The sequence below is a fragment of the Neophocaena asiaeorientalis genome, unplaced genomic scaffold (assembly GCF_003031525.2).
Source record: "Neophocaena asiaeorientalis asiaeorientalis breed wild unplaced genomic scaffold, Neophocaena_asiaeorientalis_V1.1 scaffold67, whole genome shotgun sequence".
Taxonomy (NCBI): domain Eukaryota; kingdom Metazoa; phylum Chordata; class Mammalia; order Artiodactyla; family Phocoenidae; genus Neophocaena; species Neophocaena asiaeorientalis.
The window spans coordinates 10,432,975-10,449,423 of NW_020173731.1; the positions used below are offsets into that span (position 1 = coordinate 10,432,975).

At 44.1% G+C, this 16,449-nt stretch overlaps 1 protein-coding gene across 9 annotated transcripts in view; it reads right to left on the reverse strand.

Annotated features, from left to right (window-relative positions):
* The window catches only part of SRGAP2 (SLIT-ROBO Rho GTPase activating protein 2), a 242,007-nt gene that overhangs the window by 29,689 nt on the left and 195,869 nt on the right, over window positions 1-16,449 (reverse strand). For all 9 annotated transcript variants that reach the window (XM_024750914.1, XM_024750912.1, XM_024750913.1 and 6 more), the window contains 4 exons: window positions 15,539-15,566; window positions 13,656-13,680; window positions 8,211-8,271; window positions 346-423 (listed from right to left, as the gene is read on the reverse strand). In XM_024750914.1, coding sequence (XP_024606682.1) covers window positions 346-423; window positions 8,211-8,271; window positions 13,656-13,680; window positions 15,539-15,566 — 192 coding nt within the window. The remainder of the gene's footprint in view (window positions 1-345; window positions 424-8,210; window positions 8,272-13,655; window positions 13,681-15,538; window positions 15,567-16,449) is intronic.

Here is a 16,449-nt window from a genome sequence, read left to right on the forward strand (position 1 = left end):
TAAATGGGCTAAGATGAACAGGTACATTCGCTCTGCCACCAAGGGTTCTGGATACAGCCATAAACTGCCCAGATATCATAGTTAACTTCTTGGGTTTGGGTAGATCATCTGGAGGAGAGGGGCAGGATGAATGGGGCTGAGAAGGAGGAAACTGGGATGTACCCTGGCACCTCCCTGCATATCTGGGTGGGGGTGGGGGGATGTCTATAAGAGAGAAGGTGCTGGGCTGAAGACGGAGGCAAACTGGCTTGCTAACCTCTGGGTACCTCTCAGAGAGAAAGCGTGGAGCTAGTATCCTGGGGGGCTGGCAAACATTTGGTCTTATCTTTCAGGCTGTTTCCTCACCTCTCTCAAAGGCGTTTTTGATGTCATTCACTTCCACCTGCGATCCTGACACTCGGAAGATTCCCTCATGCTGTAGTCCTAGAAAGACAGGGAAAAGTGATCAAGGAGACAAAAAAGCAAATTCACCACCATGGCTCCAAGCCTAGCTGAGTGTCTGTCTCCCTCAGCCAGTGTGTATTTAAGCATCCTGTCTCTCTTCTTCAGCCCAGAGGAGAAAGCCTATACAAGGATGGTGGAAAAGTCACTGGAATGAATATGAGGCATTGGCCTAAAGAAAGCACTGAGTCAGAGACTTAAGGGAAGAGATGTCTACACCGTTTCTGATTCTGACAGTCTATGAGGCAGGCTCCTTCTCCAGCCTTTGCTTCTCTGTCCCCAGCTGCAAAGTAGGGAAGCGATTCCTGGCACCTGCTTATCCCTAAGGGTCAGGGATGAGATGTGGGGGCATGGCAGGCAAGCCATTACACACCACCAGAGTTTCATAGGTCTGAGATCACACTTAGTGCTTTAGCTGTTCTAACACTGTTCGGCTGTTCTAGAGGACAATGCTTTCACTACTTATGAAAAAGAGAGGACATAAGTTGGTACAACCACTATGGAGAACAGTACGGAGGTTCCTTAAAAAACTAAAAATAGAATTACCATATGATCCAGCAATCCCACTCCTGGGCATATATCTGGAGAAAGCCATAATTCGAGAAGAGGCATGCACCCCAATGTTCATTGCAGCATTATTTACAACAGCGGTCCCCAACCTCTTTGGCACCAGGGACCAGTTTTGTGGAAAACAATTTTTCCATGGATGGTGGGTGGGGGTGGGCAGAATGGTTCAGGCGGTAATGCGAGCGATGGGGAGCAATGGGGAGCGGCAGATGAAGCTTCGCTTGCTTGCCCGCCGCTCACCTCCTGCTGTGCGGCCCAGTTCCTAACAGGCCGTGGACTGGTACCGGTCCACGGCCTGTGGGTTGGGGACTCCCAATTTACAATAGCCAGGACATGGAAGCAACTTAAACATCCATTGACAGATGAATGGATAAAGAAGATGTGGTACATATATACAAGGGAATATTACTCAGCCATAAAAAAGAATGAAATTATGCCATTTGCAGCAACATGGATGGAATTAGAGATTATCATGTTAAGTAAAGTTAAGTCAGACAGAGAAAGACAAATATCATATGATATAACTTATATGTGGAATCTAAAAAAATGATACAGGGACTTCCCTGGTGGCCCAGTGGTAAAGAATCAGCCTTCCAATACAGGGGACGCAGGTTCAATCCCTGGTCGGGGAACTAAGATCCCACATGCCGTGGGGCAACTAAGCCCGCATGCCACAACTACTGAGCTCGCACGCCTCAACGAGAGAGCCCACATGCCACAAACTAGAGCCTACGTGCCCTGGAGCCCGCACACCACAACTAGAGAGAAGCCCGCGCCGCAGGGAAAGATCCTGCACGCCTCAACAAAGACCCTGTGTGCCGCACTGAGACCCAATGCAGCCAAAAAATAAATAAAATAAATATTTTTAAAAACCTAAAAAATAAAAAGATACAAACTTATGTACAAAACAGAAACAGACTCACAGACTTCGAATACAAATTTATGGTTACCAAAGGGGAAAGATGGCAGGGAGGGATAAATTAGGAGGTTGGGAATCAACATATACACACTACTATATATAAAATAGATAATCAGCAAGGACCTACTATACAGCACAGGGAACTCTACTCAATATTCTGTAATAACCTATATGGGAAAAGAATCTGAAAAAGAATGGATACATGTATATGTATAACTGAATCACTTTGCTGTACACCTGAAACTAACACAACATTGTAAATCAACTATATTCCAATGTAAAATTAAAAAAAAAAAAAAAGAGAAAGAAAGAAAAAGGGAGGACATGAAAAGACAAGTGATCAGTCAACAGACAGCATTGCAGGCACTGTGCCAGCCACTGGTCCTTGACTGCAGTTTGACTCTAAAGGCAACATGCCTCAATGCCACACTAGAATAATGTGCATGAAAATGATGTCTTTTTGAAGTTTGTTAGGGTAAAAATAATAATAGAAAATTAATGCATGTGTGGTGATTGCTTCCGTGCTTATAGCCACATAGAGCAGGGGTTACCAGCAAGCCCATTTTCTAGGTGAGGGGATTGATAAGGGATGACCAGCATTAGGTTATACAGGTGATAAGAACCAGATCCAGGGGCCCAGGCCTTCTGACTGCAATCATGTACTCCTTCCTCAATGCCAGGCTTGTGAATCCTATTGGAGTGAAAGCGCAGAGGGTGGGGGATCCCATTTGTCAGCCTGACAGTGGATACGGCTCACAGAGAGCAGCCCACATGCAACTCAGAACTGGGGAGGGATCCAGGAAGCATGAGCCCAGGGGCTGGACTGAGCTAGCATCTTTTATCATATCAGGCCTGTCCAGTTTTTCTCAAGAGCACCGTGGCTCAAACTTGGGCATTTCGTCAAAGTCCCTCTGTTACAGCACGATCCATCAAAATTTTTGAATCTCAAGTTACTTCTTTGGAAAACAAAATAGAATAATGCTACATTTTTTCCACTGTTTTACGACTCCCCTCTTGATGGGGGTGGTGTGGTGGTGGTGACTGGATTCTACCAGCTAGACCTTTGCAGTAAACCACACAGGCCAGGACTGAATCCCGAATCCAACTGTAGCAATAGTAAGAAGTAAGCAGGGGGAATTTAATTACCTGGCTTGTAATAGGACTTAAGTTGCCTGTTCCTCTAGGGGAATCTCCAGAATATCCCTCACAGAATGGCAGGCAATGTTAAGACCCCAATGTAACTACCATATTAGTCACCAATGGGGTGTAACAGCCAGGTAATGCCATATAAACAAAGAATGTAAACAGCAGGTTTCTGACAGAAACAGTCACCTACTCAGCGACTCGTCGGAAACACAGTATAATATAAGGAACTGTCATCTCAGGGACCAGGCTACTCGGTCTCATGCGTGCAGCCAACAGTTTGCTGAGAGAGGATCATCTCAGTACTTTTTGGTAGATTAGACATCAAGGACAAGCCAATTTGGCCCATGGGCCCAGAACAAGAAGAAATCAGAGGAGAGCTTATTGGAAACCAGGCAGCAGGCCTGAGGCACACCGAGGTCCCTTTCTGTCTGGTTTCCATTTCCCCTCGAGAACCGAGGCTTTAGAAGGGCCAACATGTGCTCTTGCTCAACATCCAGAATCTTTAGAGTGTCTAATCTGATGATTCTGAAAGTAGGAACATTAATAAATGGTCGGTTTCCAGAAAATGAAGGGGAAAAGCACTTGGCTTTTTATTATAACGCAGGTAAGGCCTCCCATAACCAAGCTGACACATGCATGACCTTTCTCATTTTTCCTTAGTGCTCACTAACATAAAAGTATAAAGCCAATCAGACTTGGGTAAGTTATTTGGAAACGGCACAAAACTGTCCATTTTGTGCTGGATCCAGCTGTTGCCCAGAGTTGCTCTGCTGGAGAAGTCTTGAAATGATTGCTACAACACCACCTCTTGCTCACGTGTCTCTGTTCCCTCCCTCATGGAAATGGTGGGGTTTTTCCATCCTGATTGAGTCTCAGTTGTTCCTAACATCCCTTCTCTTCGTTTAAGTCTTCCTGGATCACCTGGACCCACCATTTACACGTGAGCCTCAGCTTTCTCATCTATATAATGGGGACTAGAACATCTACCTCCAAGGGAACATGAAGATAGTAATGATGTGCAAATTTTGGCAGTTGCTGGGCCACAGAGCTTTCGGGGGCTGACAAAATTTATGGACCCTGTCCCCATTAAATGCACATATACAAACATTTTATCCATCATCTTCAGGGAGTTCAGGAATACCTTAAGTCCCTATCTGGGGGAAAAAAATTCAATTTGCTGAACAATTTTTCTTTTTGGACACACCACACGGCTTTCGGGATCTTAGTTCCCTGACCAGGGATTGGACCTCTGCCCACTGTCGTGGAAGCGTGGAGTCCTAACCACTGGAACCCAGGGGATTCCCTGAACAAATGTTTTTTGAACAGCTACTACAGACTAAGGGTTTTTTTTCTTCTTTAAATCAACAATATATTTATTTGCTTCATCTTATAATATTTACACATAAAATGGCTTCAGAATTGCTAGCTCACCACCCTGTGATAAAAACAATTACCCACTACTGTGCATTATTTTACAGTTCTTTTTGTTGTTAGACTTATAGTATATAATCAAAATACTGTTTTTCAAAGAAACTTAGATTATTTTCTTCCTCATCTCCTCGGTGTGCCTATTTTATTCGTCTGTAATAGTTAGGTTTATTTGTTACCTTTTGTATTCCATTTGGAGTTTTACCCACATCCTTGTTTTATATATTTGTTTATTTATCTTTTGAGTATAGAAAACACCCATGTAGTTCTAAAAGTCAAGATTACACAAAAAGGAATACTCAGAGAAATGTCACTCTTCTCCCATTTCTCATTCCCCCATTCTTTTCACTCTTTTGACCCATTCATGTAAATAACCAGTCAAATATTAGTTTCTGGATTCATCCTTCCTGTATTTCTTCTTGCAGAAGTGACAAGGCACATGCATATTCTTATACCCTCTTCTTTCTTACATGAAAGGCAGCATGCTACAGATACTCTTTTGCCCTTTGCTTTTTTCCACTTGACAATATATCCTGGCAACCTCACCAGGTCATTTCATGGACATCTTCCTCATTCTTTTTTGCAGCTGCATAGTCTCCCACTGTGCGCATATACCATAGTTTATTCATCTATTCTTCCATGTATGGCATTTAGGTTGTTTTGTTTCTAATATTTTGCAATTACAAATGAGGCTGCAATAAATAACCTTGTGCAAATGTACTTTCATATTTTGGAGGTATATCTTCATGGAAAATTCCTAGAAGGACTGCCGGATCAGATTAGTGAATATGTAGTTTTGCTAGATGTTGCCAAATTCCCCTCCAAAAGGGTTGTATGGGTTTGCATTCCCATCAGCAATATGTGAGCATACCTGTTTCCCGAGAGCCTCACCACAGATATATGCTAAGTTTTGGTCTCCTCATGTACTGTGCCTGTACAGGGGCAGGGACAGGTACATTCAAGCCACGATTTCCAGAACCCATCCACTTCTCAACAACTCCATGGCTGACACCCTATGCCATGTCTTCCCTGGGCTACTACAGCAGCCTCCTATTTCCTCCTATGCTCTTATCTCTACACAGCAGCCTGGAATCCTTTAGAAAGATCACTTCCTGTTCATAAATTCTCCAACAGCATCCCACTCACTTAGAATAAAATCCAAACACCTACCTTAGTCGACAAAACTCTAAGAGTCTGGCCTCTGGCTTCATCTCCTGCCACTCTCTTCTCCACTCACTCTGCTCCAGCCGCACTGGCATCCTGCGTGCTGGTCCTTGAATATGCCAAGGATCTCTGCATGTGATGTTTTCTCTCCCCAGAACACTCTTCCCCAGATACCCATGTGGCTCACTCCCTCACCTCCTTCAGGATGGCAAATGTCACCTTCTTGGGTGACCTAAGAGTTTCCCTGAACAATCCACCTAGAACAGTATCCCCTCTCTATTCTCCATCTCCTCACCTTGCTTTATTTTTCTTCATGACACTCACCAACACCTGATATATATTAATTTGTTTATCAACTGATCATCTATTTATTGGTCCTTTAGTAGACTGTAAGGTTCATGAACACAGGAACTTTTTCTTGGTACACAATGAGCAATCAATATACACACAGATGGTCCTCAACTTACAATGGTTTGACTTAAGACTTTTCGACTTTACAATGGTACGAAAGCGATACACATTCAGTAGAATCTGTACTTGGAATTTTGATCTTTCCTGGGCTATTGATACGTGGTATAGTACTCTCTCATGATACTGGGCAGCAGTCATGGGCTGCAGCTCCCAGCCAGCCATGCAAACACGAGGGTAAACAAACGATACACTTACAATCATTCTGTACCCAGATAATGACTCTCTTTTTCACTCAGTAGAGTATTCAATAAATTACATGAGACATTCAACACTTTATTATAAAACTGGCTTTATGTTAGATGATTTTACCCAACCGTAGGCTAATATAAGTGTTCTAAGCACGTTTAAGGTAGGCTAGGCTAAGCTATACGTGTTTGTGTATAAGACTTGCAGGTTAGGTGTATGAAATGCATTTTTGACTTTAGATATTTTCAACTTACGATGGGTTGATTGGGATATAACCCTATCATAGGAAGATGTGTGCTTGCTGAATGAATGAATGAACAGAATGTATGGATGAGAGAATCCGAGTTCAGACTCTCTTGTTCCTATTGTCCTTTAGGCACAGATAATTCTTCCTCGCCTGAACTCAGTTTGGACTTATCTTTGCCAACTGCTTGACTATTAATCATTACCATCTTGTGAAATTTCTTATACTGCTATTCCAAATTACTACAGCTTATCTCTTTTTATTTAACTTTTTACTTGCTTAGTTATTTTCTCCCAACTGGGTCTTAAAACCAGGTAAAGACAGGGTTACCCCTGTTTTTGTTTTCCTATTTGGCAATGCATGGTGCTCAGCACTGATCAGGGGCTTGATAAATATTTGTTGACTGTTCAATAGTGCTGTACAATGCTGTTACTTCTGGTGGATGGAGATACAATGAAAAATTTGTAGCTGATTGGAATGGCATAAGTTGTAAACATGCTAACATAATTATTATTCCAAAAATAAACCCAAGCAATGCCCCAGTTTATTGGGACAGAGGAAGGAGAGGAAGGGAGAGAATGGCTGCTTCTGAATTGAGACCAGCGATCATCTACATACCTCCTTAGCGCCAAGAAGGTCATTCTGTCACTTTTCTTATAACTAGGCAAGATAACATCTAAAAACAATTTCTGATGCCCAGTTCCTAGAAATCTTCATGGTGCTTGCTCAGATATCTGTGTTTTCTAAACACCCTTACACTTGGAAGACTCAATTCACCTCTTTCCCTAAATTCTGTCCAACCAGCCTAGGAGCTGGTGAGGAATGGATTTATGAGATTCAGCGTCATCCAAGCAGAAGACAACGTGACTTAGTTGAGAAGGAGCCAGCCCTGCCAGACTCTCAAATCTTGGCTACAACCTTAAGAGTAGCTACTAACTGAGCTCTGGAGATGTCCTAAACAGTGAGACCAAACCACAACAAAAACTGAATATTACCAGGAGTCAATGCAATATTGTAAAAGGAGCTTGTTTTCAAAGCAGTCTGCTGCAGAAAGCCAATGTGACAACAAAGGTCCAGGCTATGCAGTGGGAGATACCAACATGGGCAAAGATGGTGAGTAATGGTGAAACTAGCGTCACCACATTGGACCAGCTAGACTTACTCACATAACAGCTATAATTTAAAACTCACTCTATGGGCTTCCCTGGTGGCGCAGTGGTTGAGAGTCCGCCTGCGGTCTGGGAAGATCCCACATGCCGCGGAGCGGCTGGGCCTGTGAGCCATGGCTGCTAAGCCTGCGCTTCAGGAGCCTGTGCTCCGCAACGGGAGAGGCCACAACAGTGAGAGGCCCGCGTACCGCAAAAAACAAACAAACAAACAAACAAATAAAACTCACTCTAAGCTAGAAAAGGGAGTGTGGTAAGTGGCTCAGGCACCTGGGGGTCAAAAATACGTGATATTTTTCTCTCAATGTCTAGGTGTGGCCATTCTGAGGTAGCAAACATTATGTGAACAAATAAGATTTTATTCCTCTTTGGAGAATGTCAGGATGGGAAGTCAATCTCTATTCTTACTCCATAAAGAATTCCTGGAAGTTCTTCCCAGTTCTTGCACAAATATGGGCAAGGCTGTAATCCTGCTTACCGTGTCTGCTGATAAACCGGATACAGCTTTCTACCACCAAAGGAATTGCCTGGCTGGAATCCTAAAAAGCCAAAGAAACACAACATTAGAATCTTCAAAGAGAGACAACCCAGGGTCAGAGAAAATGAGCCAAAACCACGTGGAACTTGTCTCAGCTGGATCAGTGGCTGGTCCACAAGAAGCATCCAGCCTGGCCTCCACGCTCCAAAGCACATGCACAACCATCTACTTGGAATGCCTCATACCGATGTCTTAAATTCAGTGTGTCCTATATGAAACTGATCATTTTTATCCCACGGTCCCCCCCCCCCACCGCAGCCATACAATCAATCAATACATACATATATTCTGTCAAGTTTGCCTCCTAAATCCATTTATTTCTCTCCATCTCTACTGCCACCAACCCAGTCCAATCCACCAGTATCTCCATTCCCATCCCTGTCGTCCTCCAAACCAGTTTTTCTTCCCTCGTATTAGTTAGGTGATCTTTAAAAGTGCACATTCCATCGTTTACTCTCTAGGCTAAACTCTTTCAAGGACTCCTTGTTACTTTCTGTATGCAGCCTTGCCTGTCTGGGGTCCTGTCTTAGCCTCCAGTTTTGTCTCCTCCTGCTCCTCAGTAAGTCCTCCTTTGCTCATGGCTTTGCGTGAGCTGCTGGAATGCTCTCCTCACGCTGGACCCCCACCCGCATTGTCTCAGTGCAAGTATCACTTCCTCAGGGATGCTTTCCCAGACTCCCCAGATGAGATCAGAGCCCCTGTCTATGGGGGCTCAGCACCTTGTACTTGGCCTTCACAGCCTGACTGTGACTTAATTGTGTGGGTATGAATATTTGTTTGCATTTGTCACCATTGTAGCTCGAGTTCCACAGGGCAGATCCTATGTCAATTCTTGGTGTCCATATCTGGCCATGATGCTCTCACATAGCAGGTGCTCAATTAATATCAGTGGAAGGTAGCAGAATGAATCAATGGGAGCAGCAGAGAGGGGGTTTGCTTGGCATAAAAGGCAAGAAAGAAAAAAACCTAACTCTTGGAAATAGTGGAAACTAATTGGTACTAGCTTATGCAGCAGGCCTCGCAGATATCAATCTTTGCTCTGCCATTTTTGCTCTACAATCCTGCCATTTATTTAACGTCTTTTGGCCTTAATTTGGTATCTACTAACTGGGGAGGGGGATTGGTGGTGAGGAGAGTAATATTTCCTATTGGCACATGAACACAGTGCTTACCATTTACAAAAGAATTTATAGAGGTGTTGGGTCATATATTAAGTGCTTTAGATGGATTGGTCCTCCTAACAACCCTATGGGATGTGTATTATTATTATCCTCATTTGACAAGTGAGGAAATTAAGGCTTAGCAAGGTGAAATAGCTGCTTACGGTGACACAGCTGCTAAGTAGAAGAGCCAGGATTCAAACCCAGGCAGTCTCCCCCTGAGACTGAGCATCTCACTACCACCCATACTGCGTCCTAGGAGCTTGGCAAACATAGTCAGGTGTGAATACCAAATATTACTGAAAACCAGTAGGGTTTTCTAGTGCATCTAAATGCACAACCACTCACTTACAGGGAAGGAAGGGACCAGGCAGAGTGACCTTAGTCCTCGTTAGAAAGGGCTTTAGATGTTCAGGACAGAGACTGGGCTCTCCAGTAGGATGGGTCCTGTGGCTTCTGCCCATTTCACAGGTTGGTTTGTGCCTCTCCCCCGGCTCTAAATTTTCAACTGTAGCTGGAGGTTTGGCCACTAATATTAAGGGAAGCAGCTGGGTCTCATGAAGATGCCAGGCTGAGAGAAGAGCTGGCGTGGCCTCCAGCTCCTGAGCTTGCTGGAAAGCCAGGATGCTGCCAGAGGACGTACTGTGTACCAAAGTGCAGCTGGAGTCAGGAGGGTCTGAGACCCAAATGCTCGTCTCATGACCCCCAGACCCGTCTGCTTCCTCCACCTCTCCAGCTTCAGTAGTGCAAGTATCACTTCAGTCTGCCTTCTTTTTGCCAACAGTAAATTCTACCAGTCAGTCTAGGCTGGTCTCAGAGGAAGAATCTTTTTCAGCTCTTCCTTACATTAATGAAGAAACTGGGTTCCACTATAAAAAAAAAAACCCAAACTTAATTTTTTGGACGTCTTTTTATGTTTACAAACATTGTTATTATACTTTTCATTTACAAACAGTAGTAGCAGTGATAATGAGGACAGTGATATGAGGGTTTGTAAAGTTTTTCTGGTCCTAAGACCCAGAGGGAGGGAGGTTGGGAAGCTCACAGGTTATGGTTTCAATAAGTTACGTGAGTGCAAAATTCTGCCTCAACTTGTGGTAAAAGGAATATCAATGATAGCTAAAGGGAAGCATGCAGGGTTGCAGAAAGTAAAGCATCAAAGACATTAACCTGCATGTTCATGGTTACCAGAAGTGGCCCAGAGGACAATTTGTGGCAGACAAGAGTGGGCCAGAGATGACCTGTCCTACTGCAGAGGAGTATTTTCCTAGTCCCCACTGCTCCAGTGGAGCCTAAGTCAGAGTCCAGTGAAAACAAAGGACAAAGGACATTGCAAGGACAAAAAGTCATGAGGGCTCTGACTCTCTCCTTGTAATGTTTCTGAGCTCCGAGGGAATCCATTTCCCCAGGACGTGCCCTGGTGAAGACCCTCACTTCACCATAGATCTTGCATACAACTGACCGAGCAGTGTCTATGTGTGTTCCTATTCAGTGTCTGTCTCTCCCTTTCTTCCTCTCTCCTTCTCTCCTCCAGTGTTAGAATCCATGTCAGTTTGATTCTTTTGTTCATAATATTTTTGGTCATTTAACCCCAGTGTTGGAAGGGCCCTTGAAGGATGATCGGGTCAAATCCCCATTCAATCAGATTAAAGGAACTTTAAACCAAAAGTGAAGGAAGAAAAGTAGCAAACATAACTTGGAAGAGATAGTAAAGCAGGGGTCCAGTGATTTGCAGCAGAAAGCAATCAAGAAGGTGGCTTGATAATGTCTAAATATGCCATTGTTTGGCATAATTTCTCACACGTGAGAGAGTTACGATTTTTGCCAGGTACTGATCTTTGTTACATTTGTTAGGTTTATGTTTTCACCAGGGAGAAAACACAAGTCTTGACCCCTGATTAGATGTGGGTAATAAGGAAAAAAGAGGCATCAAAGATAAGATGTGGGGCTTCAGGGATCGTGAAGAATAGAGGGTCTCCATAAGAGTCGAGAAGTAAGGGGAGGTGCTAAGGAAATGAAAATGTGGTGGGAAGGTGAGGAGATGGATGCTGAGGGTAGGAGGTGCCACCGCAACTCTTGAGCATCAACATCCTGCCCATCAGTTAGGAGTTAGATCCAAAGACTCAGAACGACAACGTTACAGAACAAGTGGACGCTTCGGGAAGGAGAGAAGAGAGACAGAATCATCCAAGGCAACACAAGTGACAAGGGAAAGAATATGGAAGGAAGTCAAAAGAGGACCAAGCCTTGGGGAAATGCTTACATTTCGAGGAACAGAGAAAGATGGGCCAGCAAAGAGATATGGAAGTAATAGGAATGAGAAAATTCTGGGCTTGATGGGAGCAGGGAATGCTTGGAAGCAGCAGTTGAGGCAACTCTTTTTGAAGAAAAGTAGATGGTCTGAACCTAGGCTTTGCTAAGGTCAAAAATGATTGGAACGCATTGGGTAGACTCAAAAGCAAAAGTTACACAGTTCTTCCTCTTGTTTGGTTGATTTGCCATAAACAACCAAATAAATTTTATTTCCTGGTTATGTATACATGATTACTCCTCTTCCAAATTACTCACTATTTACCTTTCTGACTATCTTAGAAAAACTCTTCACTGATCCACCATTAGATTTGAGCTGCTGGAAAAAAAGTGAATGAAAACAAGGTTTTTACTTGATTGGGGTTTCTGGTACATGCTGGAACTCTTACACAAATCTAGCACCTGGCAAATATGCTTTGCTTGCAACTGCCTAGGCACAGCAGGATGAAAACCAGATGGGTGCAGTTCTTTTCTGATTATGAGCCCAACCAGGGACACATATCACCTGCCAAACCGTGGCCTTTGGCACTCCTTCAGCCAGAGTGGTCGCACCCAGGCTCCATCTATATGTAGGAGGCTCAATTTCAGTGCAGGAACTGAAAGGAACAAACTTCAAGGTCAATCCTGTTCTTATTTTCGAAGGGGGGTGGGATAAAAAACCTTGCTCCCTCTTTAAGATATCCACCTATTAATTTTAAATGTAATAAATGATCCCGGGGAGGCACTCCATTCCTCTCTAGTTTTAACTGAAATTATGAAAGAAAGGGGAAGCAGAAAGAAAGAAGAGGAATAGAGGAAAGAGAACTGCAATGACATCTTTATAATTTAAAAAATGTGTAATTGCGTCTGATGGTGTTCTCATTAAAAGAAGATCCAAAATAGAGAAGGGAAAAAAACTAGTGACAGCAAAGCTAAGACAAGTGCGGGCTATGTTATCAACTTCCCCAGCTGGACTGCCCAGCCAGCTGAAGCAGTGAGATCAGCTGAAGACCCTGCAGGGGCTACCACCATCGCAGAAACCATGTGCCCTCTACATTCCATTAACTCCCTGTGGCTACAGCCACTGTGAATTACCCAAAATGATTTTTTAAAGCCTGGATCAGCTTTCCCCTGAGTAGACACAGAGACATTTCTGAGCTCTCTCCACCCCCTCTCTGCTAACTGCCTGCTGCATAGCTGGTATGAGCTTAGGGGATACAAAACCATTTTAGTATTTGCCATAAAGTATAATTAGGAAGTCCAATTTGCAACTGCAAAAAAAAACCCTTCAATTAATTTTTTTTTAAACAAGCATAAGTGCTGTTTAGATTATCCACTGATGTGGACTGCCCATGCCGAGCTAAGATCCCTCCTAAGGTGGGTCATGAGAGCTAGCTGCTTACAGCTCAGTGTCACATTTGAATACAACTCTGAAGATGGTGCACATAATTGCAGAGCTCAACGTCTCTTGCTTATCATTCCTAGACCAGACTTATCTTTACATTTTTAGTATGTCTTAGAAATACATCTAAGATGACCATGCCACCAGAAACAAACAAAAACCTGCAAACTTGGTCTAGGTGATTAGATGCTGTGAGTTACTGTCATATTGGTACCCATGTATGAAGTGTGAGGCCTCTTTCACGGTCTCCTAGAGAAGTAGCACCAAAGATAGTTCTGGCACAGTCTGCCACAGTCAAACCAGACCTCTAGCATGTAAGAGCATAAACGACTAGAGAGGAGAGGAACAAGTCCCTGCCCCCCTCGCTAATTTGATGAAGTTGCCGTAATATTAAACATACTATGACTAAATGGTACATTCCAAATGTAAGCATGAAGTCAGAAAAGTGTCTGTCCCATCCACACTGGAGTTCCATAAATATCTGGGATCTAACCATTTCACGCCAGACAAGCCTGCCTCTTGCTGGGCCCTTACCTGTTTCCTCACAGTTGAGCTACGCCTGTGGTTGAATCCAGCAACAGGGAGGGAAAAGAGAAAATGAGATTAAAAACAATCTGTGAGGTAGTTAATGAAACAAACTGCATTAATCAGCTCAGTCCCAGAAGTGGCTAAGAGACTTGATAAGTTACCCTCCAAGCTTTTCACAAAAGCTTAGAGGTCTCTGGTTTTAATGTCTGCCACCATTCAAAAGTAGAATAGGAGGGAATTGGTTCAATTTGCAGTAAAATATATATAGGTCAGACAACAGGAAGATTTCTCCATTTGCAAGGAGACACTAGTAAACACCAAAGGAAGCTATGGTTTTCTTTCTCTTGGAAATAAATCCTTAGGGAAAAGATAAGGAGAGATTTTCCCGGAATTTAGACAGTAGAGTGTCCAGACTGGAAGGAACCTTGGCGATTCCATAGGTCAATGCTTTTCAAGCTGTGTTTAGCCTTGGAAGCCTTTTCTCCAAGGGAATCTGACTCAGACAACAATACCCAAGCAAGGAGAGCAGTGATGCCTCTTTGAGTGAGGTTAGGAGGTAGGGACCAGAGCCCAGCTGCTGGGCACCTTCTGCCACTTCCACTAGGCTCTTCTTAAGGACCTCTTTGGAATCCTAGAGCTCCTTGGATCTAGGTGATTGTTCTGTCTTGTCTTTTTTTTGGCCACGTTGCACAGCTTGTGGGATCTTAGTTCCCCTCACAGCGAATGAACCCATGCCCCCTCCAGTGGAAGCATGGAGTCTGAACCACTGGACTGCCAGGGAAGTCCCTCTCTATCTTGTCTTATGGATGAGGAAACTGGAGTTCAGAGAGGGGAAAAGAGCAGCCCAAGGTCACACAGTGAATAACACAGCATAAGGGAATTCAGCTCAGCTCTTTTCACTCCCATAGAGCCTTCTGCAGTTATGGCACTTTAGGTGAAATTACACTAAGACTTTAGCACCAGGAAGATATATTCTACAGAATTCCATTATCCTGGTTCCCTCCAGTCAACAAGACTAGTATATTAATTGTGATCCGCAATGACAAAACGATGAAAGCCAAATGAAGCTATTTTTAAGTAATGAGCCTATAATTGTAAATGGCCTCATGACTATTGTGTGTGTGTGTCGCCAGATATAAGTGGTTTATATAATGGGCTAACGCAGGGTCTCTAAGGAGTCTGGCCCATTAAAGCTCTTTCCCCAGTTAAATCAGCACATTTTTAGGCATCTGAGAACCGTCGGCTGAATGAATGCCTTGCTCGCCGCCAACTCATGAGTTTTCTCATAGCAGCTCCATGACTGAGAGGGAAAATATTTGGCTGGGGTGGGGGAGGGCGGGGAAGGTGGGGAAAGACTGGGAGGGCTGCATACTTGTACATCAGGCGAGGATGTCTACCAATGCTGTTGGCAAGCAATGCAATGTAATATTTCATTATCCAGCGACACTCGCTAATTAGAGGCTGTCATCTTTTCCATGTATAAAAAAAATTTCAGGTCAAATGCTATCTTCTGATCCTCGTTCCCTAGGTCAGAGACTTCCCAAAACCCACATGTTGAAGTCTAAAAGCTAAGGTTAGGTTACCAGGATCCTCCAGCGTCGAACATTTCTTTTCCGTGCAATGCAGTGGTTTTGGGGGGGTCTCTGGGACTATTTTGGCAAACGGTAACTCTCTTCACTTATTTCTGCTCAGCAAATCCCATTTCCATTTGAGGCCAGATGGGGTCAGCAAGGTAAAGGGCTGGAAGCCACCCCTGCCCTAGGCTACTCCTTTGCAAAGTCATCCAACACCTCTACAACTCAACTCCTTGGCTCTTTCCCAGGTTGGGATGGCTCTACCCCTCCGGTCTCTCTTCATCCCTTCCCAGGGCTGTCTCAGGCCACACCTACCTGGCCAGACTGCAATCTGTCCGCTGACCTGTTGGAAAGACAAAGGCAAAAAGCACATGTTGAAGCAGACGGGGTAAAAGGGGGAGACTTGCTCCCAGGAATGACTGTGTCTGCCCGGCTCCCCAGGGAGCCCCGAGGATCACATGTGACTAGCCTTCCAGGCAAAAAAGAAGAGAGCACCCAGGTCCTCTTTCTGGGCCTCGTTTCTGATGCTTGTTCCCAGCCCAGGGCTGCTGGTATCCTGAAACCTTAGGATTGCCAACTCTGCTTCCCAGTGGGAAAACGGGTAGATGCGGGGGGAAAATAGCAAGGCAGAGCATATCTTAGAGAACAAATTACTAGAAGCTTTCCCAGAGATGAAATTCAGCTTCTTTTCTATGTGTGCTGGGTGTGTGTGTGGTGGGGAGGGAGGGATGAACCTGCTTGCCCTTCAGGCTGTGTACACACACACACACACACACACACATACACACACACACAGTTGAGGGTGGAAGGGGAAGAAGGAAGGAATAGCTATTTGGGGACAGGAGGAAGCATACATCGAAATTCTCGTTTTAGATTCATACTAAATTCTCACTTCCATTACGCTGGGCTGAAATGACAAGGGAAAAATATTTAAAATCCTGCTACTGCTTTTAGACTGTGGTTCTCAACCCAACAGTGGGCCTTAATACTAAGCTGGATGGATCATACACAGTCTTAAAAAAGGGAATTGAAAATCTTAATGCTCATCTGAAGTATTCTTACGTTTTTTAAAAATATGCATGTGCACTTGGGCCATTATGTAATCTGTGTTGCTTTTTTTGGGTCCACAGTTAACCCAGCTTGGTCTATATTAGACCGTATTAGATAAACCAGGGAAAGGGTAAGCAGGCGCTGAGCCGGGGAAGGAGAGATTGGTTCCCAAGCTC